General features: G+C 60.5%; 4 protein-coding genes across 7 annotated transcripts in view; 1 reads left to right on the top strand and 3 right to left on the bottom strand.

Annotated features, from left to right (window-relative positions):
* The window catches only part of OST4 (oligosaccharyltransferase complex subunit 4, non-catalytic), a 223,238-nt gene that overhangs the window by 22,374 nt on the left and 177,597 nt on the right, over nt 1-23,267 (top strand). The gene's annotated exons all lie outside the window — the stretch shown is intronic.
* Nucleotides 177-4,885, bottom strand: MAPRE3 (microtubule associated protein RP/EB family member 3). Of its 3 annotated transcripts, none has more exons than XM_052693487.1 (7): nt 4,762-4,885; nt 2,184-2,311; nt 1,957-2,102; nt 1,669-1,870; nt 1,084-1,235; nt 856-1,008; nt 177-765 (listed from the first exon to the last, which is right to left on the bottom strand). In XM_052693487.1, exons 2-7 carry the CDS (start codon nt 2,302-2,304, stop codon nt 697-699), a joined length of 843 nt encoding a protein of 280 aa, XP_052549447.1. In that variant the 5' UTR covers nt 2,305-2,311; nt 4,762-4,885; the 3' UTR covers nt 177-696. The 3 variants fall into 3 exon arrangements, with proteins under 3 accessions (XP_052549447.1, XP_052549426.1, XP_052549436.1); XM_052693466.1 differs by having other exon boundaries at nt 1,714-1,870; nt 4,762-4,866; XM_052693476.1 differs by lacking the exon at nt 1,084-1,235 and having other exon boundaries at nt 4,762-4,866.
* Nucleotides 7,297-23,267, bottom strand: part of DTNB (dystrobrevin beta) — a 188,207-nt gene continuing 172,236 nt past the window's right edge. The window contains exon 23 of the transcript XR_008208815.1: nt 7,297-7,313. The gene's annotated coding sequence lies outside the window, so the exon portion shown is untranslated. The remainder of the gene's footprint in view (nt 7,314-23,267) is intronic.
* On the bottom strand, nt 8,005-14,973 carry DPYSL5 (dihydropyrimidinase like 5). Of its 2 annotated transcripts, XM_052692382.1 has the most exons (13): nt 14,866-14,973; nt 13,442-13,706; nt 12,656-12,814; nt 12,112-12,291; nt 11,970-12,038; nt 11,827-11,871; nt 11,659-11,734; nt 11,419-11,575; nt 9,793-9,934; nt 9,564-9,706; nt 9,282-9,489; nt 8,671-8,839; nt 8,005-8,271 (listed from the first exon to the last, which is right to left on the bottom strand). In XM_052692382.1, the coding sequence occupies exons 2-13, from the start codon at nt 13,700-13,702 to the stop codon at nt 8,186-8,188; spliced, it is 1,695 nt and encodes a 564-aa protein (XP_052548342.1). In that variant the 5' UTR covers nt 13,703-13,706; nt 14,866-14,973; the 3' UTR covers nt 8,005-8,185. The 2 variants fall into 2 exon arrangements, with proteins under 2 accessions (XP_052548342.1, XP_052548351.1); XM_052692391.1 differs by lacking the exon at nt 8,671-8,839.

Below are 23,267 nucleotides of genomic sequence, written 5' to 3'. Positions count from 1 at the left end.
GTCGATTTACATATTCCCACCCACTAACGACCATTTCCCGCGCACGGTCTCCGCTCTGCGTATCCTTGCCCCTCTTCCGCTTCGGCTACTTCCGCCGTGCCCCACTTCCGCCCTGTCTCCCGCAGTAGGCGGTGCTGCGAGACGCTGGTAACGCGGCGTTATGCGGGCGCACGGCGTTGTACCACGCGAAGTTTATTTTAAATAAAACCGAACACAGATGCGCGCTGTGCAACCGCGGTGACGGCGCTGAAAGCGATGCAGCGAGGGGGAAGGCCGGGCCGGGCCGCTCTCGGTACCCCCCACCCCCCACCCCCTCACAGCGCCCGGACCCGCGCTGCCCCCACCGGGCCGGGCCTTCCTCCTCCTCCTCCTCCTCCTCCTCCTCCTCCTTTCAGGGCTGCGGGCCCGGCGCGGACCCCCCGACTCAGGGTGGAGGCACCGGGGCTGCCCCCCACCCCGTCCCAAAGCCATGGCACAGTGGGGGCGGAGAGGAACTGAAATAAATATGGGGTGAAAGGGGCGAGGGTGGGGCTGGGGCGCGTCCCCCCCGGCAGACGCACGGCCCCGCTCCGCTGTGCGGTGTTTGGTTTATTGTGGACATCGGCATCGTCCCACGGAGCTGCGATGGCGGTGGGGTGCGGGGACTCGGGCCTCAATGTCTATGGAGGGGTCGGACGTGGGGTGGGGCGCGGCGGGTCAGTACTCGTCCTGCTCCTCCGTTTGCTGCTCCTCCAGCTCGTCGTCCTCCGGCGGGGCGAAGCCCTCCTGCGGGGGACACGGCACCGTCAGCACCGGGACTCGATGAACAGAGAGCCCGGCCCCGGGGCTGCGGAGCAGGGCACGCAGGGCACGCACCTCGGTGGCGTAGAGCACGCTGACGATGCCGCTGATGATGGGGCTGTTCTCGTTCTCGTGCTCCTGGCAGATGAGTTCGATGTCCCGCAGTTTGCTGAAGTAGAAATCCCGCTCCTTCTCCAAGCCGTCCACCGTCAGCTTCAGATCCATCAGCTGCAGGCGGATGGGGACGTTAGCACTGACTGGGGGGGTTCCCCTCGTTCCGTGCTCCCCGTGCCCCCAGTGTACCTGCTGGTTGAGCTCCAAGATCTGTGCGTCAGCCTCGGGGCCCCCGTTGCGGGTGGCAGGTGAGTTTTTCCGCAGGATGCCAGTGGGGACGTTGCCCAGGCGTGCCGGGTGCTGCGTGTTCTTGGGGCCCGTGGGGGAGGTCCTCTGTGGGACTTGGGGGGGCCGGAGAGCAGCGTTAATACCGGGGAACCCCCACCCGGTGGCAGCAGGCTGAGGGGCTGAGCTGCCCCCGTGCCTCAGTTTCCCCAGGCAGAGCCCTCCCCGCGCCCCTCACAGCCCCTGTGCAGGTGGTGCTTGTGACCGAGGGGGGGCTTTGCCATGCAGGCAGCCAGCAGGCACTCATCGACGGGGTCAAGGCACCGTTCCCGGGTCGTGGCACTGTCCCTAAGTTGTGGCACCGCCCCTGGGTTACAGCACAGCCCTGGGTTGTGGCACCGTCCCCGTCCTACCGCGGTGTCCCCTGCCTGTCCCCGATGGCTGCAGGCAGCAGAGCGCAGGCAGGGCAGGGTGGGGGCACGCCGGGGGTGCACACTGAGCGCAGTGAGAGCAATGTGGGGCGCAGGAGGCGGGGGTCCAGGGCATTACCTGCAGTGCCAATGAGTTTCTTGGGTTTGTTGAAGCTGTGATCACCTGGGTTAGGGGCAGGCGCCGCGTCCTGGCCCTGCCGTGCCAGCAGCGGGTTGTATTCCTTCCCGTCGTAGTTGGCATCGAAGAACTTCTTGAACCATTGGATGAACTCAAAGTTGTCCTGGAACTTTCCCTTCACCAGCCTCTCCACTGCGATGATCTGTGGGGACATACGGGCTGGGGGCCGCCCTCCCCACCCAGGACCCCCCGGTGTGCCCCCCCCACCCCCCCCACCCCAGGACCTACCTTATCCACTCCCATCTTCTTGAAGGCGGCCTGCAACACTTTGAAGTTGTGGATGTACTCGTGCTCCAGTTTGGCCTGGAACTTCACCTTCCGCAGGTGCACGCAGCCGGGAAACAGCATGTCCATGAACTGGCAGTAGGCAGCCCCTGGGGGGGGACAGGAGGGAAACATGTCAGGTGTCTGTGACACCCCCAGGGGGACACCACGAGGTGGTGGCACATCCCCACCTGAGCAGAGCTGCTCGATCTTGGTGTAGTTGAGCTGCAGGGAGTCGTTGACCCAGGCCAGCATGTCATGGCGGCTCAGGTTCTCGCTGGTCACCGAGGTGGAGTACACATTGACGGCCATGCCCCAGCTGCAGAGAGATCGGCTGTCATGTGGGATCCCCCCAGCCTTCCGTAGGGCACGGCTGCGGGGCAGGAAGCAGCCTTTCCCATCAGGAACCCCGCTCTGCTGTGCACGGCTGTGGGGCAAGATGCGGTCCTTCCCATGGAGATCCCTCTCTCTGGGGCAGGATGTTACCCTCCCTGCTGAGTACTGAGCTGGTGCCATTGGGACCTCTGTCTTCTGTGGGCGCAGCTATGCGACAGGATGCAGCCCAGTGCCACTGAGACCCTCCCCTCTGGGGGCCATGGCTGTGGGGCAGGATGCAGCTTGGTGCCATTGGGAGCCCCTCTGGGGGGGGAGGCATGGCTATGGGGGATGGGGAGCAGGATGTGACCCTCCCCATTGGGATGTCCCACCCACGGGGCATACCTGTGGGGCAGAAGATGCATTATGCAGCCGGGTACCATCACGATGCCCCAACCACAGATGTGGTGCTGGGGGGCTGTGGGTGTGCCACCAACCCCATAAGCAGCTTACAGCCCCCCCGGCCCGGCCCAGCCCTCGATTGCATCCTAATCTGCCCAGGGTACACTGGAGCAGGGCTTACAGGGGCAACATCTGCCAAGAGATCCCGTGCCCAGATGGCGAGGGGATGTGGGGCAGGGCGCAGCCCCCAGCCTCAGGGCACAGCACTCGGGGTGGGGGGGGGGGAAAGGCCACGGTGCTGCACTTTCACCCCACACCCAATGCTGGGGATTGGGCACACAGCAATCAACCTGCCGCTTGTGGCCAAAGGCGTTGGAAGCGACCCTACTGCACTGGGGGTGTCGCGGGGGTCCCTTCCTCCCCCCGCAGCCCCCAAGCCCCCATCCATAGGCATTAATCCGCTTTCACTCTGCGGCGCACATCAGAGATCACGGCTTAGGAGCCAGCTGCGAGCCACGCTCTGGATGGGAGGGGGGAGGAGAGGGGAGGGGGAGCAGAGCCGTCTCCTCCCCATCAGCCGGGGTGCAGCCAACCCTCTGGGTCCCCCCGGCCCGGAGCTGCTGGCGCGGGGGGAGCGGAGCTGAGTCATGCGCGGCGCTGAGCCACGCACTGCGGTGCCGCCGTGCCGCTGGCACACGGTGCGAGATGGGGACAGCCCTGTGGGCACCGCCGCCCCGGGATGCCCGACGTGGGGCTCAAACAGCATCGGGGGGAGCTCGGCGTCTCCTCGCTGTAGTGAGACAAGGACTTTCGCTCGCAACCGCGGCGGCGAATCCAGGTCAACCCCGTGCCAGACGTGGTGCCACGCGTGCCAGCCCGGGGTGGGAACCGCCGCCGTGCCGCGGTATCTGTCAACCGGCATCCTCCGGGCGACGGGATTTGGAGGCTGGCGGTATGGCGCTGAGCCCACGCCAAAATGGGGGGAAAGGGGAAACCCTGCGGCTGGGGGAGGAGCGAGGATCCTGGGAGGAGAGACCCCAAGAGTAGGGGGAACCCCCGGGATTGGGAGGTCCTCAGGATTGGAGGATAGAGCACCTCAGGAGGAAGGATGCCACGATCGGTGGGACCGCAGCAGCAGAGACCCCAGGAGCCGGGGGGGACTCCAGGAACAGAGGGAAACCCAGGAGTCAAGAGAACCCCACAGTCAGGAGGGGACCCCCAGGACTGGAGGGATCCCAGGAGCATAGAGACTTCAGGATCGGAGACCCCAGAATCGGGGACCTCAGGAGCTGGGAGAGGGGGGAGGACAGCCGACACCTCAGGATCCCGGCAGGAGGGATCCCTCACTCAGCGAGACCCCAGAAGGTGGCAGAGCCCAGGACCGGGGACCGCAGGAACCCGGGGGGGCAGCAGAAGGATCTCAGAATTGGGGACTCCCGGAGCAGAGCAGAGAAGAGCTCACGTCCCGTTCCGCGGCTCCGCTCCCCCCCCATCCCCGCGGCCCTGCGGCAGCGCAGCCGCGCCACGGGGCGGGCAGGCCGGCAGCTTAGCTCTGCATTTCAATTGTGGCACAGCGCAAAAAAAACGTCGGGGAGAGCGGCGGGACGGGAACAGGAGGCGGGGGTGCGGGGCGGGCGCGGGATGGATGGAAGGTGCGTGCGGGGGGGTGCGGGATGGATGCAGGGAAGGTGTGGGATGGATGCGGGATGGCAGGGATGGCAGGGATGGCAGGGATGGCAGGGATGGCAGGGATGGCAGGGATGGCAGGGATGGCAGGGATGGCAGGGATGCGGGACGCGCCGTGCCACCGCTATGCCAGCCCTGTGCCACCGCCGTACCGGAGCCCCAACGCCGCCGCCCGGCAGCTCCACAACGGCCGCCCCCTCCCCCCCCCCCCGCAGGGCCGCTCCATCCCGGAGGGCCGTTCGGACCCCCCGTCCCCTCCCTGTCATCCCCGGACGAAGCCGTGCCGGCCCCCCCCTCGCTCCCCGTCGCCACACCGTCTCCCCCTCCCCCCGCCCCGCTCCCCCTCCCCTCCCGCTCCCCGCTCACCGCTCGGGCAGCCCCCGCCGCTCTCCGCCGCCCGCAGCGCTCTGGGGTCCGGGCCGGCACCGGGCGGGCACTGCGCATGCGCTGCCGTCGCTTTCCCCGCTGCGGGGTGGAGCCACGCTGACCGCGCCCCGCGTCGTCACGGCAACGGGCGGAGGGACCGCCCACTTACCTCCGTCGCCGCTTCCGGCATGGCGCCCCCTGGCGGCCGGCGGTGGTGGAGGACTGTGGGAGCCTCCGAGGATCCGCCGGGGGGCGGTGCGGGTTCCTCCCCGCGTCCCCTCGTCCCCGTCCTCAAGGCCCGGCTCCCCGCTCCCTCGTGTTCCTTTATCCCCATCTCTCTGTGCCCTCGTATCCCCATGTTCTTATGGGGGTCCCACATTTGTGCGTCCCCACAACACCGTGTCCCCATCTTCGTGTCCCTTTGTCCTCACGTCCCCATATCCCCGTGTTTTCATGTCCCCATGTCCCTGTGTCTCCACGCTCCCATATCCCCGTGTCCCCACTTCCCCGTGTCCCCATCTCACAGAATCACAGAATGGCCAGGGTTGGAAGGGACCTCAAGGATCATGAAGCTCCAACCCCCTGCCACATGCAGGGCCACCAACCTCCACATTTCATAGCAGCCCAGGCTGCCCAGGGCCCCATCCAACCTGGCCTTGAACACCTCCAGGGATGGACGGGGCATCCACAGCCTCTCTGGGCAGCTGTTCCAGCACCTCACCACTCTCTCTGTAAGGAACTTCCCTTGACATCCAACCTAAAGCTTCCCTCCCTCAACTTCAAACCATTTCCCCTTGTCCTGATGTTATCTGCCCTTTCAAAGAGTTGATTCCCCTCCTGTTTGTAGGTTCTCTTTAGGTACTGAAAAACTACAATGAGGTCACTGCAGCCTTCTTTTCTCCATGCTGAACAAGCCCAGCTCCCAGCTCAGCCTGTCTTTGTAGGGGAGGTGCTCCATCCCCCTGATCATCTTTGTGGCTCCTCTGGACCCTCTCCAGCAGCTCCCTGTCTTTCTTGTACTGGGGGCTCCAGACCTGCACACAGTGCTCCAGATGGGGCCTCACGAGAGCAGAGTAGATGGGGACAATCACCTCCCTGTCCCTGCTGGCCGCCCCTCTGCTGATGGAGCCCAGGATTCCATTTGCTTTCTGAGCTGCAAGAGCACACTGCTGGCTCATGTTCAGCTTTTCATCCATCAGGACCCCCAGGTCCTTCTCTGCAGGGCTGCTCTCAAGGACCGCTCCTTCCAGTCTGTGGGGATGCCTGGGATTCCTCTGCCCAAGTGCAAAACTTTGCACTTTGTGTTGAACCTCACCAGGTTCACCCTGGTCCACCTTTCCAGCCTCTTGAGCTCCCTCTGCATGGCATCCCTTCCTTCCAACCGCACCGCTCAGCTTGGTGTCGTCAGCAAACTTGCTGAGGGTGCTCTTGATTCTGTGTTCATTGATGAATCACAGAATTGTAGGGGTTGGAAGGGACCTCCAGAGATCATCGAGTCCAAAAAGAAGAGTCCAAAATGAAGATGTCAAAGAGCACTGGTCCCAAGACAAACCCCTGGGGGATGCCTCTCGTTACCAGCCTCCACCTGGACATGAAGCCATTGGTGACCACCCTCTGTCTGCGGCCTTTCAAACAGTTTCTTATCCATCGAGTGGTCCACCCATCAAATCTACATCCCTCCAATTTGGAGATAAGGATGTGGAGGGAGACCATGTCAAAGGCCTTGGTCAAATGGAGGTAAATGACATCGGTCGCCTTTCCCTTGTCCACCAATGCCGTCACTCCATCATAGAAGGCCACCAGATTGCTCAAGCATCACCTTCCTCTGGTGAAGCCATGTTGGCTGTCTCAGATCACATGCCCATTCCTCATGTGATCAAGCATGTCATCCAGGAGGATCTGTTCCATGATCTTCCCAGGCACAGAGGTGAGACTCACCGGCCTGTATTCCCCGGGTCCTCCTTGCTCACTTTCTGGGAGCGACGTGACCCTTTCTGGGACGAGTCCCATGTCCCCATCTCCATGTCCTCATGTCCCTATGTCTCCATTTCTACGACCCCATGTCCCCACTTCCCTGTGTCCCCACCTCCCCATGTCCTCATCCCTGTCTCCATTGTCCCCATGTCAGGTTCCCATTTGTGTCCCCATGTTCCCCAGCTCTGTGTCCCTACATCCCCACATCCTTGTTCCTTTGTGTCTCCACATCCCTGTGTCCCCATCTCCATGTCTCCATGTCCTCATTTCTGAGTCCTCATGTCCCCACCTCCCTGTGTCCCCATGCCATGTCCCCATTTGTGTCCCCATGTCCCCATCTCTGTCTCCGTGTCCCTGTGTCTCCGTATCCCCATTTGTGTCCCCATGTTCCCACCTCCCTGTGTCCCCATGCCACGTCCCCATTCGTATCCCCATGTCCCCACACTCCCATGTCCCATCTGTGTCTCCATGCTCCGTGTCCCCATGTCCTCATTTTTGTCCCCTTATCCCCACATCCCTACATCCCCATGCCATGTCTCCATTTGTGTCCCCACGTCCTCACACTCCCATCTCCCCATCTGTGTCCCCATGTCCCCTTATCCCCACCTCCCTGTGTCCCCATGTCCTATTTCTCAATTCCCATATCCCCACCTCTTTGTGTCCCCATGCTATGTCCCCATTTGTGTCCCCATGTCCCCACATTCCCATGTCCCCATCTCCATGTCCCCATGTCCTCATTTCTGAGTCCTCATGTCCCACCTCCCTGTGTCCCCATGCCATGTCCCCATTCGTGTCCCCATGCCCTCTGCCCCCACATGCCGACGGTGGCATTGCAGTGCTGCGTCGGTGCCGCCCCTCCGTCCCCCCTCCCATCAGACAGCGCTGCGGTGAGAACAGTTTTAATGCGCGACGGGAGCGGCCCCCCCTCGCCTACGGGGACATCTACGGGGACAAAGTGCACGAAGCCACATTTCACATCTCACACTACCCCGGGGGGGGACGGGGGCAGGGGCGGCCCCATAGCACCATGGTGTGTGTGTGTGGGGGGGGGGGGGGGGAGGGGGGAAGGCTGGGGTGAGGTGGGGGGGGTCCCTGCGGTGTGTCCCCTCCCGCTATCGACACGAACCATTATTGGGGGCATTTCCACGCGATGCACAAAGGAGGCAAAAAAATGCTCACTGATCCAAACCCGACGTGCAAACAGAAAAGAGACGGGGGGAGGGGGGAGGAGGTAGGCAGAGGGCTTCCTCCTGCCCCCCACCCCCCCAGCCCCGGCCCCATCGCTGGGGCTCAGACCCACGGCCCTACAGCACAGCTCCAGGGGGTCCCCCCCATCCACCGGGGCACCCCTCGGGAGGGGCCACTTCTCGGCTGAGCCGGGGGCGCGGGGCTCGGGGGGGCCCCGCCCGAGGGCTGCCTGCATCCTCACTTGGGAGGCAGCACCTCGGCGTTACCAAATGCCGCTTGATCGCCCTCCGGGGGGGGCGAGGATCCGGGCCGAGGCGCGCTTGGGGACGTGATCATCGATCTGCGAACCTGCGAAGGACAGGCGGACACGTAGATGGGTGGACGGGACCCGTAGCACAGCCCCCTCCTTCCCCCTCCCCCGGCATCCAACTCCCACCCACTCCAACACCATGGGAGCGTGGGATGGGGATGGGAATGGGGATGGGATGAGGGTGGGGTCAGCCCCCGCCCGGCCCGGGAGCCTTGGGTGCTGCATATAGGGAGGGGGGTGGGGGGGACATAGGGGGGTGTATGGGGGGTACACCGGGACAGCTGGGGAGCACTGGGAGGCTCAGGATGCACTGGGATGCTCAGGGCTGTACTGGGATGCTCCAGGTTGCTGGCGTGGTGTGGCTGGGGAGGCATTGGGAAGCCCAGGTTGTCCCTGGGTTACATTGGGGTGCCGTGGGGGTGCCGGGCCCCTCTTACCGGACAGGCTGAAGCTGGACTCGTGCAGGTCCCTCATGCCCCCGTGGCGCGTGGCAGGCCGGGTGGGCGTATCAGCCAAGGGTGTCCCCGTGTCTTTTTTCCCCGTGTGGACCACTGCTGCCACGTCCCCCAGGTACGGGCTGCGGTCCACGGCCCTCGGCTTTAAGCTCTGCCGGGAGATGGGGAGGGAGAGGGGGGAGAAGCACAGAGCGGGGAGAGCTGTGAGCTGAGCCCATCCGGGGGGCTATGGGGTGGGTGTGGGGTTATGGGGTGGGCGCGGGGTTGTGGGGTCTCCCTGCAGCCATGGGTTGGGCATGGGGTGCCCCTTGGTGTGTAGGATGGAGATGGGGGGGGTGGTCTGTGGTTTATGAGGAGGTGGATGGCCCCGCTGGTTCTGCCCCGTGCCCCCCTGCAATGCCATCCTCCAGAGCAACACCGCCCGCACCCCCAGCAATTGTCCTGGTGCCGTGGCGTGGGGACACGTTAGCGAGATGAGTGGGGATGGGGATGGAGATGGAGGTGGAGGTGGGGATGGAGATGGGTCTGTGCCATCCAGAGCACGGCACAACAGCACGGTGCCTCTGCTGCCTGCATGTCCCCATGCCCCGCACCTTCTCGCGCTGCACCAGCTTCTTGTAGACGCAGTCGGGGAAGGAGCGCAGCGGGCAGAAGCGCCCGGTGCCCTCGGCACACATGAAGACTCCGTTCTCGTAGACCACGCGCCCGCGGCTGATGGTGACCAGCGGCACGCCGTGGCACCGCATGTTCTCATACAGGTTGATGTCCCCTCCCTGCACTTGGGTGCTGGCCGAGATGGTCCTGGCGGGCGAGAAGCGGGGAGCTGAGCGCCGCCCCGTGGTGCCATCCCCGCCGCCGCCGCGCCCCACACCGACCTGGTGGCCTCGGGGTCCCACACCACCACGTCGGCGTCGGCGCCGGGCACGATGCGGCCCTTGCGGGGGTACAGGTTGTGCAGCTTGGCCGCGTTGGAGCTGGTGACGGCCACGAAGCGGTTCTCGTCCATTTTGCCCCCCACCTGCGGGGTGGGAGCGCGGTGAGGACGCGGCTCCCCTGAGGGACGGGGCCGCGTGACACACGTAGGGCCGCAGCCCCCGCACGCACCACGCCGCGCTCCCAGATGATGTTCATGCGGTCCTGCACCCCGCTGACGCCGTGCGGGATCTTGGTGAAGTCCTCGCGGCCCATCGCCTTCTGCTTGGCGCTGAACGGGCGGTGATCCGAGGCCACCACGTTCAGGGTGTCGCTGCGGGGAATGGGGATGGAGGGGCTGGGGGTCATCACTGGTAGGGGTGTGTGGGGAGAGGGGTTCCGTGCCATGGGGTGCTCAGGAGCGGTGCAGAGGGGTGCCTGGGGGCTGTGTGCTCAGAGAGGGGGACACCCATGCATTGAGGTGCTCAGGGAGTGGGGCTTCCGTGCAGTAGAATGCTCAGGAGCCATAGAGCAGGATGCTTGGGGAGCTGGGCACCCATGCAATGGGGTTCTTGGGAAGCAGGATGCTTGGAGTGAGATGCTCACGGATTGGGATACTCACACACTGAGGTGCTCGGGGATTGGGGTTTCCATGCAGTGGGTTGCTCCAGACTCATGGAGCAGGGTGCTTGGGGAGATGGGCACCCATGCGGGGGGGTTCTTGGGGAGGGGAACACCCGTGGAGTGGGGTACTCGGGGAGCAGGGTGCTTGGAGAGTGAGGTGCTCGGATAGTGGGCTATCTGTGCAATGGGGTGCTTGGGGAGTGGGGTGCTTACCAACTGGGATACCCACACATGGAGATGCTCAGGGAGTGGGGCTTCCATGCAGTAGAGTGCTCAGGAGCAGGGTGCTTGGGGAGCTGGGCACCCATGCAATGGGATGCCGGAGGAGCGGGGTGCTTGGGGAGCGGGGTGCTCAGTAGAGCATCTGTGCAATGGGGTGCTTGTGGATTGGGACACCCACGCACTGAGGCGCTCGGGGAGTGGGGCTTCTGTACAGTGGGGTGCTCTGGATCCATGGAGCAGGGTGCTTGGGGAGCTGGGCAGCCACGCGGGGGGGTTCTTGAGAGTGGGACAGTCATGCAATGAAGTTCTTGGGGAAGGGGATGCTCACGGAGTGGGGTGCTTGGGAAGCATGGTGCTTGGGGAGCTGGGCGCCTGTACAATGGGGTGATGGGGGAGTGGGGTTTTTGTTGATGGGACATTCATGCATTGAGATGCTTGGGGAGTGGGGTCCTTGAGGAGTGGGACACTCATGCAGTAGGGTGCTTGGGAAGTTGGGTGCTCGTGGATTGCAGTAGGGTGCTTGGAGAGTTAGGTGCTTGTGGACTGGGACACCCATGCACCAAGGTGCTCAGGGAGTGGGGCTTCCATGCAGTGGGGTGCTCAGGAGCCATGGAGTGCGGTGCTTGGGGAGCTGGACGCCTGAGGGAGTGAGGGAGTGGGGTGCTTGTTGGTTGGGACACTCATGCAGTGAGGTACACAGAGAATGGGACTCAGTGGGGTGCTGAGGACTCATGGAGCAGGGTGCCTGGGGAGTGGGACACCCATGCAGTGCAGTGCTTGGAGAGTTGGGTGCTTGGGGAGCTGAGCACTCATGCAGTGGGATGTTTGGGGAGCGGAGCGCTCGGGTACTGAGGTGCCCATTCAGTGAGGTGCTCAGCAGTGGAACAGCCATGGAACACGGTGTTTGGGCAGCAGAGCTCTCAGGGTCTGGGAATGGGGCCGGGGTGCCCCGAGGTGCCCCGGTGGGGGTACCTGGCGAGCAGGCTGAGGAGGTGAGCGGAGGTGTTGGTGTCGAGGCGCAGCGGGGGCACGGTGACGTAGGCGGCGGCGTGGAACCAGTCCTGGTGGTAGTAGTGCAGCCCCGTCAGCGTGGCGTGCGCCGTCGTCGTCTCTGCGTACACCGCCTTCCCTGCAGGAGGAGCACGGTGTGGGGATGGGGCCCACACATGTGCCCGTGTCCCCGTGCACGTCCCCGCAGCCCCCCCGGCATACCCTGCATCTTGGCAGCTGCGATGACGTCCCCCGCCGCCATGCTGGAGACGTTCACCAGGTAGACGGGGCAGTGCGTCTGCAGGCAGTGCCGCCATGGGGTGACACGGGGACACGGGGACCCCCAGCTTGGGGGCACCACCCGCAGCCCCCACAGAGTGCAGCACTCACCCTGTTGGCGATGGTGATGGCGCGGTGCGTGGCCTCCGCCTCCAGCTGTGGGGAGAGGGAGCAATGTATGGCACCAGGACGGGGGGACGACGGGGACAGAGCATGGAGTGGGGACAGATTCCACCTCCCCTCCCCACACCCACCTCCTCAGGCCTGCTGATCTCGATGCCCTCAGGCCCGGTGATGCCCAGCTCCAGCGCTTCCTTCGCTCCCTGTGGGGCACAGCACAGTGTTGCGGTGTCACCGTGTCACTGTGTCACCCCATCTTTGCAGCCTCTCGCCCACCTCAGCCACCAGGTCCCCATTCTCGGCGTGCACGCGGGCGATGGCCCCGATGTCCCGGCAGGCACGCAGAGCCTGGTACAGCTCCCCATCCCGCAGCATGTACAGCTCCTTGTAGGCCAGGAACATCTGGAAGGAGTTCACTCCCTTCTCCCGCACCAGCGTCTCCATCTCCGCCTTCACCTGCAGTGGGGGCACAGCGGCTGCGGGCATCGCCATATGGGGCAGGGCCCACACATCACCCCGTGGGATGGGGACAGAGTGGCTCTGGGGCACACGGAGCTATGGGGTGGGTGCAATGGAGACCCACAGCTGGGGGCTCTGGCAGAGGGGTTAGAGCACGTCCTGTGGTGCAGGATGCAGGTGCCTCCCGCGATGCCACTGGGTATCCCCTCTCCGTGGGGTGGACACAATGGGGACCCACATCATCCTTGGCACAGTGGCACACCGGTGCCGTGGGGCACCCCTGGCTACGGGGTAAGCACAGACAGGCACACGGGGGGCTCAGAGGGGGGGATCCCACCCACCCCGTGGGGGTGTCACCCACCTGCGGCGCCCACCAGGTGACGCCCACATGCAGGGCGTAGTCGCAGCACACCTGGGGGTCTGCGAGCGCTCGGCACCGCTCGAAGGCATCCACCAGCGAGCGCTCCTTGGCAGGCAGCACGTGGCCCAGCACCATCGTCGTGCCCCCCACCAGCGCCGCCTGCGGGGACACGGTGGGGAGATGATGGGGCGATGGCCCCGCGTCACCCTGCAGCGCTAAGCCACAAAGCCACAAAGCTGCTTTGGCTGTGGCACCGCGCCGGGTGTCACCAGTGTCATTGTGTGTGCGCCGCGGGGATGGGGACAGGGACAGACGGCGCTGCCCCACACAATGGAGCTCTGTGCAGGGGATGGGGCTGTGCCGGGAGGAGTGGGGCTGGGGGTGGGACCCACAGCACTGCTGAGATTTATGGCATGGATGGAATCTGAAGCAAGGCTGGGACCCACGGCATGGCTGGGATGCATAGCATGGCTGGGACCCATGGCATGGCACAGATGGGACCCACAGAATGGCTGGGACCCATGGCATGGCACAGATGGGACCCATGGTATGGCACAGATGGGACCCACAGCACGATTAGGACCTACATGATGACTGGGATCTGCTGCACAGCTGGAACCCATGGCATGGCTGGGACCCATGACTAGGAGCCAGGGCATGATCAAGCCTTACAGCACAACCAGGTGCTGGATCCAGCAGTGACCTCTATGGGGCAATGACCCAAATGGCTCCAACCCACCCCTCCCAGCCCCACTCTGCACCCTTCAGCCACATGGTGCGCCCCACCTTGGTGCCATGATAGAAGTCATCGAGGCAGGTGGCGTTCATGAAGGTCTGGTGGAAGTGGGTGCTGGTGTCGATGCCGCCGGGGATGACCAGCTTGCCACTGGCGTCGATCACCTTGGCACCACCGGGGATCATCAGCTCGCGCCCCACTTGCTGGATGATGCCATTCTCGATGTAGACGTCGGCCTCCATGGAGCAGTCGTCGTTCACCACCTTCCCCCCCTTGATCAGGATCCGCACCGAGGCCGCGTTGGCGAGCATGGCGCTGCAGGCACGGCGCGGGGCAGCGTGGTGCCCCAGGGGTCAATGGGGCGCTCCGTGGGGCCGGCACCACCCGCACGCAGCCGCAGCCGCAGCCCCACGTCCTATGGGGTGGCTCTGCCTACTGCCTGGCGTGCCACCCCGTAGCCCCCAGCCCCACAGCAGCTGAGCATCCCAGCACTGCGGCTCGGGCAGCTGCCCGGGGTGGGGCCACGGGTCCGACCCACGCCCCGTAGCACCGGGAATGCCATTACCCACACAGCCGCTCCGCTCCGGCCCCGTGCAATGGGGACGAAGAGTCAGAGCCCTGCCCGGGCAGACCCACAGCGACAGACCCCGCGGCGCGGGGCAGATGGATGGGGACGCGGGGACGCCCCGGGCGGCAGCGGCTGCTGCGTCGCACCCCGGAGATGAAAGAGACAGCGGTGACGGATTTGGGGCGGCGGGGAGAGGCACCGCCCTGCAGCAGCGATGGGGCCGACACACGGGGAGGGAGGGACGCGCGTGGGACCCACGGAGCGCGGCCCCAAACGCCGCTCGGCCCCGAATCCCACCTCTCCATCGGCGGCACCCAACGGCCCCGCGCAGCCCCAAATCCCACAGCGGTACCCGACGGGCACCGCCCGCGCCCCACCCGAACCCCCCCAACCCGCATCCCCGCAGCGGTACCCATCGTGAGCACCTCCCGGCCCCAAATCCCACGCGGCCCCGCCCGCCCTCCCCCCCTCCCCGCTTTGTGCCGCGGCCCCGCGGAGGACAAAGGCGGCGGCGCTGCGGCCACGCCCGGGGGGTCTCCCCCCCCCGCTCCGGTACCGCCGCCGTTCCCCTCCCCCCCGACCCTCCCGGTACCGCCCCGCAGACAAAGCCCCATTGTTCCCCGCCCTATCGCGATACCCCGCGCCCACCCTCGGCCCTGTCGCGACGCTGCCACCCGAGGGAGGGGTTGAGCGTGGAGGTGACCCCGGAGCATGTCGCGACAGCCCCTCCCCACCGCGATACGCGCACCTGTCGCGATCAGGACCCTCCTATCGCGATATGGGGGAGACAAACGGGGCCCGGCGGGAGCAGAAATGCCATTTCCCACAGAATCCCATCGCATCCCATAATAGCACACCGCTCATCCCATAATAGCATCCATCCGCACCCCATCCTCCCGCCCGTACCTCCGTTCTCCGCTCCGCTCCGCTCCCGCCGCACCCTCCGCTCCGCTCCGCTATCCCTCAAGCCACGCCCTCAGGGGCGGGGCCAACCGAGAGTTCGTCCAATCGTTGTCCGCATTTCCCACTCGTGGGCGTGTCCTTCTGATGGGCAGGTGTAATGGGCGGGGCCTGGCAGTGAGCCCACGCCCAACCAGCGGCACCTGTCGTTGCCGTGGGGACGGCGCCGAGGGCCCCGCCCACAGGACCCTACGTGAAATACCATTGGCTGATGGCAGCGCCCCGCGGAATCCTATTGGCTGGTCATGTCCTTTCCGGCATCTCATTGGCTGACCTCAGCCCCCAGTGGTCTGCCCGCCCCGGAAGGCCCAGTGCCTTTGCCCCATAGACAGACCTGTGCATCTATATAGCGTATAGAGACCCTATGGACCATATAGCCTCCTATAGCCCCCCCGTAGCCCTCTATCACCTCCTATAGCCCTCTAGAGTCCTCTATAGACTCCTATATACCCTATAAACCCCCACTGATCCTATCATCTCCTATTGACCCTATAGCCCCCCATAGCCTCTATAGCCCCCCATATACTCTACAGTTCCCTTTGACACCCTATACATCCCCTGTAACTCCCTATAGCCTCCATGTCCCTTACAGATCCCCTATAGATTTGTGCAACCCCTACAGCCCCTGTAGACCTTGACAGCCCCCTACAGCTCCCCACAGACCCTGTGGCTCCTTGTAGAGTCCCCTATAGACCCTAGAAAACTGAGGCAGGTGCTGTGCCAGGCAATTTCTGACCCACAGCTTGTGGGGAGACAGTGCAGGGCCTCACAGTCTTGTGCTGCAAGAGCAGAGCTCTGACATATGCTCCCCATGGGACTGAGCTCAGACTGGGATCCCATGATGGCTTGTGATACCAACACCTGTTGAAGACCCATCACCCACTGAGGTCCCCACCATCCATTGGGACCCAACCACCCATTGGGACCCCACCATTCATTGGGATCTCATCACTCATTGAGATCCCAGCATCTATCAGGATTCTGTCACCCACTGAGATTCCATCAGCCACTGGGATCATTATCACCCCTGAGGTCTCCATCACCCACTGGGATTCCATCATCCATTGAGGTCCCTGTCATCCATTGAGATCCCATCAGCCATGATAATGATACTATCCAATAGGACCCCATCGTTCATTATCCACTGACGTCTCTGTCACTCATTATGGTCTCCATCCCTTACTAGGATCCTGTCACCCATCAGGACCCCATCACGCATTGAAGTTCTCCATCACCCATCTGGATCCCACCATCCACTGAGGTTCTATCACCATTGAGGTCTCCATTGTTTACTGAGATCCCATCACCCGCTGGGACCCCGTCACTCACTGGAACCCCACCACCTACTGAGCCCTGTCTCAAATGTGGATGCCATTACCTAATTGGACCCATTGAGACTTCACTTCCCATGGGAATCTATCACCCACTAAGATCCCACCACTCATTGGGACCTCACTATCCAATGGCAATATATCACCCATTGATCATCCATAGGGCTTTGCCACCCTCTGGGACCTCATCACCTATTGGGACCTCATCACCCATTGGGATCCCATCATCTATTGAGGTCTCCATCACCCGTTGGGATCCAATCATCCACTGAGATCTCCATCACTGCTGAGGTCCCATCACCCATTGAGATCTTACCATCCATTGGGATCCCTCTACCCACTGGGACTCCACAACACATTTGGACTCCATTACCCATTCGGATCTCATCACTCGTTGAGATCTCATCACTCACTGGTACCCTGTCACCCACTGAGATCTCATCACCTACTGAGACCCCACCATCCAGTGGGATCTCATCACCCACTGATGTTTCTATCACCTGCTGGGACCCCATTAGCCACTGAGGTCCCCTACTAGGGGACCCAGTAGGACTCCATCACTCACTGAGAAATCATCACCCATTGAGGTCTCCATCACCCATTAAGGTCCCATTACCAGCTCGGATCCCATCACCCATTTGGACCCCATCACCAACAGGAATGCCACCACCCAATGGGATTCCATCACCCATTGAGATCTCACTACTAGTTGAGATCTCCATCACCCACTGAGACCCCATCACCCATTGATACCTCATCACCCATTGGGATCCATCAACCATTGGGATCCCATACCTCTTGAGGTCTCTATTACCCATTGGGACCCCAACATCAGTGGGAATGCTGCTATCCAATGGGACCCCATCACTCATTGAGAACCCATCACCCACTATTAGCCCCATCACTCACTGAGATCTCACCACCCCTTGGGATCCCACTACCCACTGCGACTCCACCACCCTCTGGGACCTCACCATCCACTGGGATGCCATCACCCATTGAGATCCCGTCACCTACTGAGATGCCACCATCCATTAGGATCTCATCACCCACTGAGGTCTTCATCACTCACTGGGACTCCATTAGCCACCGAGATCCCCTACTGGGGGACCCAATAGGATCCCATCACCCAATGAGATCTCCATCACTCATTGTGGCCCAGCCATGCGTTGGGATCCTATCACTCAATGGGACCCCATTACCAACAGGAACGCCACTACTCAATATGACCCCAGCATCCATTGAGAGCCCAGAACCCACTGAGGTCTCCATCACTCACTGAGGTCCCATCACAGCCTAGGATCCCATCACCCTTTCAGACCCCATCTCCAATGGGAGTGCCATCACCCACTGAGATCCCATCATCCCATTAGGATCCCACCATGTGATGGGATCCCATCACCCATTGAGGTCTCCATCATTGAGGTCCCATCACCCATTGGGACCCCATAACCAACAGGAGCACCACGACTTATTGGGACCCCATCACCTACTGGGATCCCACCACCCACACCCACTGAGGTCTCCATCATGCACTGGGACCCAATCACCCCATTGGGATTCCACTATGCAATGGGATCCCACTGAGGTCTCCATTACAAATTGAGGTCCCTCATCACCCACTGGGATCCCATCACCCATTTGGACACCATCACCAATGGGAGTTCCACTATGCATTGGGACCTCATCACCCATTGGGATCCCATCAACTCTTGAGAACTCCATCACTCATTGAGATCCCCCATCACCTATTGGGACCCCATCACCAACAGGAACACCACGACTTGTAAGGACCCCATCACCCATTGGGATCCCATTACCGGTTGAGATCTCCACCACTCATTGAAGTCCCCCACCTCTCGTTGGGACCCCATCACCAACTGAAACACCATGAGAACTCCATCACCTACTGAGATCTCACTACTAGTTGAGATCTCCATCACCCACTGAGACCCCATCACCCATTGATACCTCATCACCCATTGGGATCCATCAACCATTGGGATTCCATACCTCGAGGTCTCTATTACCCATTGGGACCCCAACACTTATTGTGACCCCATCGCTCATTGGGATCCCACCACCCACACCCACTGAGGTCTTCATCACACACTGGGATCCCTTCACCCATTGGGACCTCATCACCTATTCAGGACTCCATCGCTCATTGAGGTCCCAACGGGAATACCCCTTCTCATTGAGACACCATCACCCATTTGGATCCCATCAACCCACACACACCAAGGTCTCCATGGGATCCCACAGTACATTGAGACCCCATCACCCATTGGGATCCCATCAACTCTTGAGAACTCCATCACTCATTGGGATCCCCCATCACCCATTGGGACCCCATCACCAACACGAACACCGTGACTTATTGTGACCCCATCACTCATTGGGATCCCACCACCCACACTCACCGAGGTCTCCATCACCCATTGGGATCCCTTCACCCATTGGGACCTCATCACCCATTCAGGACTCCATCACTCATTGAGGTCCCCCATCATCAACAGGAACACCCCTACTCATTGAGACACCATCACCCATTTGGATCCCATCAACCCACACCCACCGAGGTCTCCATCACCCACTGGGATCCCACAATGCATTGGGACCCCATCACCCACTGGGATCCCACAACGCATTGGGACCCCATCACCCATTGAGATCCCATTACTGTTGAGATCTCCATCACCCACTGAGACCCTGCCACCTATTAAGGTCTCCATCACCACTGGGACCCCACGCCCAAAGGGCCCCATCCCACTGACGCTGCACGGAACCACACGGAGACCTATTTTTCTCTTTTTTTTTCCTCTTTTTTTTCTCCTTTTTTTTTTTTTTGCACAAAAACAGTACATTTATTCAAGTGTTCTCCAGCACAAGTACATTAGAAAGGAGCTCGTTTTTATGGTTTTCTTCCGGGCACCAGAGAAAAAATAAAAAGGCGGATGGGATGGGAGCGGGACGGACAGACTTCCTACACCTGCTGCACGCATTTGACCTCTTAATTAGTTCAGAACAGCAATGTCACGAGCAATACTCACACAGATACAACAGAGCGCCGGGCAGCGGCCGCGGGCGAACCGTACGGTGAAATGTACACAGCTCCCGGCAATAAATAGAGAAGCGACCCTAAAAAAAAAACAAACCAATAAAACCGGAAAAAAAAAAAACAAAAAAAAAAACCCCAACAAAACAAAACAAAAAAAAAAAAAAAAAAGGGAAAAACAAACAAACAAACAAACAAAAAAAAACAACCCAAAACAACGCAAAACCCAAAAGGAACGAACCGAGAGAGAGAGAAAAGAGAGAGAGAGAGAGAGAGGAGGATGAGGAGGCGGAGGAAGGGCGCGGGGCGGAATGTGGGGCGGGCGGCGGCGCCCGCCGGAGGAGCGGTCCCAACTCGACGCGGCGATCCCTCGGGTGAGCACACGGCGTGCCGCGCTGCGGCGCTGCGGCTGCTTCCACGGCGCGGGGCGGAAACACGCGAGCGCGGCTGGCTTCAAGTACAAAGTTAAAATGCCTTTTTTTTTGCCTTTTTTTTTTTTTTTTTGCCTTTTTTTTCTTTTTTTTTTTTTCCATTTTTTTTTCCTCTCATTTTTTTTTTTCTTCTTTTACTTTTTTCTATTTTCCTTTTCATTATTTTTTTTTCTGTTTTTTTTTTCTCATTTTTTTTTTCTTCTCATTCGTTTCTCCTCTTTTTCTTTTTTTTCCATCTTTTTTTCTTTTATGATTTTTTTTTTTTTTGCCTTTTACTTTTTTAATAATAATATATCAGAGTAAAATTATAGTGCTCTTTGAAACTCCACTACGAGAAAACGAAACAAACAGTCATTGTCCGGACAGCAGACTTAAGTTAACAATATATATTCTTAATAAAACGTTTTAGCACCGTGTTTGTCACCTATCCCTCAGCGGATCTTAAGGAATTTAGGTTTCTTTTTCTTTTTTTTTTTTTTTTTTTAAATTTTTCTTTATTTTTTTTCTTTTTTTTTTCTTTTTTTTTTTTTTTTTTTTAAATCTAGGGCTGTGCAACAAAAGGTGTCTGTTTGTCTTAAAAAAAGCTGTGGGTCGGGGACGTTAAAAACGGAACTCTTTCCCCACGCATCCCCCATAGTGGGGGCCGCTGCCGCGGGCGCCTTCCAGTTGTGCTGCAATGGAGGAGCTGCTGCTTCCCTGTGCTGCATGGCATCGCATGCTGCAGGGCCGTGCGTCGCGTGCTCTGGTGCTGCAGGGCTGTGCAGGACCTGCAGAGTTTGCACCCTATGCCGCAGGGCCGTGCACAGCTTGCATCAGGTGTTGCAGCGCCATGCACGACCTGCAAGCAGTGCTGTGCAAAGTGTGCACCCTCTGCTGCTGGGACATGCAGGGCTTGCAACCTGCGCTGCAGGGCTATGCACTGCTCTGCACCTGGTGTTGCAGGACCACGCACCACCAGCAAACAGCGCTGCAGCACCATGAAAAGTTTGCACTCCATGTTGCCAGGCTACACCAGGTTTGCATCTGGTGCTGCAGGGCTGCTCAAGACCTGCAATCAGCGCTGCAAAATTGGCACCCTATGCTGCAGGGCCACGCACAGCTTGCATTTGGTGCTGCAGTACGATGCGGGATGGACAAACAGTGCTTACAGGGCCACACAAGGTTTGCACCCTGTGATGCAGGGCTGTGCAGGGTTTGCATTTGGTGCTTCAGAATTCGCACCCACCATTGCAGAACGGTGCAGGACTTGCACCCAGAGTTGCAGGACTTGCAGCTAGCACTGCAGGGCCATGAGGGCTTTGCAGCCATGCTGCAGCACGCACCATGCAGGCCCTGCACCCAGCACCACTCAGGACCCACAGCACTGCCCCAGCCCCACGGCTCGGCCCCCTCCTAGCACCATGGGGACCCCGTGCCCCGAGCACCTCTCCAAGCACCCCACAACACCGCCGGCTGGCTCGCTGCGCATTAGCCAGCACCCTGCACCGAGCTGCCGGCGGCGGTGGTGGCACGGGGGGGCCGGGGGTGTCCTGGCCCCCATCCTGCGCACGGGACCCCCCCTTTCACAGTTACAGGAAGAGACGGCAACGGGGCCCCCCCGTGCCTTAGCACCAGTCCCTGCGCTCCCCCCGTGCACCGCAGCTGAACCCCGAGCGCTGAGCACCATCCACACCGCAGCACTGCTGAATGCACCCAGCTCTGGAACTCTGCCACCAGGGTGTCATCCTCGCCACTGTCACTGCCACCGTGACTGTCACCACGACCATCATTGTCACCATCATCATGACCGTCACAGTCACCGTCACCACGACCGTCACCACAACTGTCGTGATGATCATGGCCATCAGCATGATCATGACAATGACCATGACTATCACTGTCATCGTCACTGTTACCATGACCACGACCCATCACCAAGTCCACGTCCATCGTTATCGCCATGACCACCACGACCATCGCCTTCACTGTCACTGACAATGACACACCTTGACTGTCACTATGACCACAACTGTGACCGTCACTTTGTCATCAGGACCACCGCCATCAGCAAGACCAGCACTGTGACCGTTATTGTCACCACGACCATCATCACCACGACCATCGCCATAACCATGACCGCCACCAACACCATGACCGCCGCCATGAATGTCACCATCTCCGTCACCATGACCGTCACTGCGACCATCACCACGATCATGGCCACGACTATCCCTGTCACCATCACCATGATCACCACCAAGACCGTGACCATCACTGTCTCCGTCATCACGCCTGTCACTGTGACCATAACCACGATCAAGACCATCACCGTCACCACGACCACGATTGCCACCAAGACCGTGACCGCCATCTTTTCCGCCACCGTGACCATCACCACGACGACCACGACCACCACCATCATGCCACCGCAGCATCCCCACGCTCAGCACAGCACCGGCCGCCCTGCGCCCTTCCTGCAGCTGCCGCTGCCACAGGTGCACCGTGGATGCACCGTGGTGCCCACCAAAGGGACCGCTGGAACCCATCGCTCCAGAAATACACCGGCACGGGGCGGGCTCCAGCCCCGTCCCAACCCAGCGTTAGCACCAGGGTCCGAGCACCGCTCCGGCACCGCCTCCGCGCCAAAACCTCTGCCCGCTCGGGGCCACGTACGCAGAACAGCACCAGTACGTCGGGCGGGACGGCGCCGCTTCCTTTTGGGACAGAAAAAGGTTATTGCATGAGTCGGGGTGGGGGCTCCCCCCCGGCCCCGCCGGCCCCCTCCACGCGGCTCCGGAAAGGCGCGGCGCGTAAGGCAACGTGGAAGCTGATGTCTCGACTCCCCCCGCTGTTTAAAAGCACCATTATGAAGTCGGGTTGTACAGTAGTAACAGTACCTTTTATATATATATATATCTATATCTCATATCTATCATATATATATAAACTGTAAACAAGAGGTAACAGCGGCTTCTAGGATTTGCTTTCTTCAAGGTTTCCCGTGTGGTAGGCACCCAAAATATTGTAGAAAAGGTGTGAGTGTGGCGTGCGCGTGTCCGCCGCGTCCCCGCCGGTGCTTCTGCTCCGTGTCACCGCGCGCGGTGCTGCTGGCAAGGAGGGAGGGAGGCGCGGGCGCCGCGGCTCCGAGCAGCAGGGACCCAACGAACGGAAAAACCCAGCCAGAAAAGAGCGGAAAACGGAAAAGGTTACCCCGAAAAAAAATTACAAACCGTTTTGGTTGGTCGTGTTTTCGTTTTGTTTTGTTTCTTTTTTTTTTTTTTTTTCCTTTTTTTTTGTTTTTTCCTCTTTCGTTTTGTGTTTTTTTCCTTTCTTTTTTTTTTTTTTTCCTTTTGTTCTTTTGTCTTTTTTTCGGTTTGTTTTTTACTTTTTTCCTTGCTTTGTTTTTTTTTTTTTCTTCCTTTTTGTTTTTTTTTTTTTTCCATATTTCGGTTTTCTGAGTTTTGTTTTTTTCCACATTGTTTTTTTTTTTCCCCCACGTTTTGTTTCTCTGTATTTTGCATTTCCCACATTTTCTTTTTTCCTTGTTTT

This window comes from Tympanuchus pallidicinctus, unplaced genomic scaffold (assembly GCF_026119805.1).
Source record: "Tympanuchus pallidicinctus isolate F22 unplaced genomic scaffold, pur_lepc_1.0 scaffold1, whole genome shotgun sequence".
NCBI lineage: Eukaryota > Metazoa > Chordata > Aves > Galliformes > Phasianidae > Tympanuchus > Tympanuchus pallidicinctus.
Note: the sequence above shows the minus strand (reverse complement) of the source record. Positions and strands in the feature narration are given on the sequence as shown.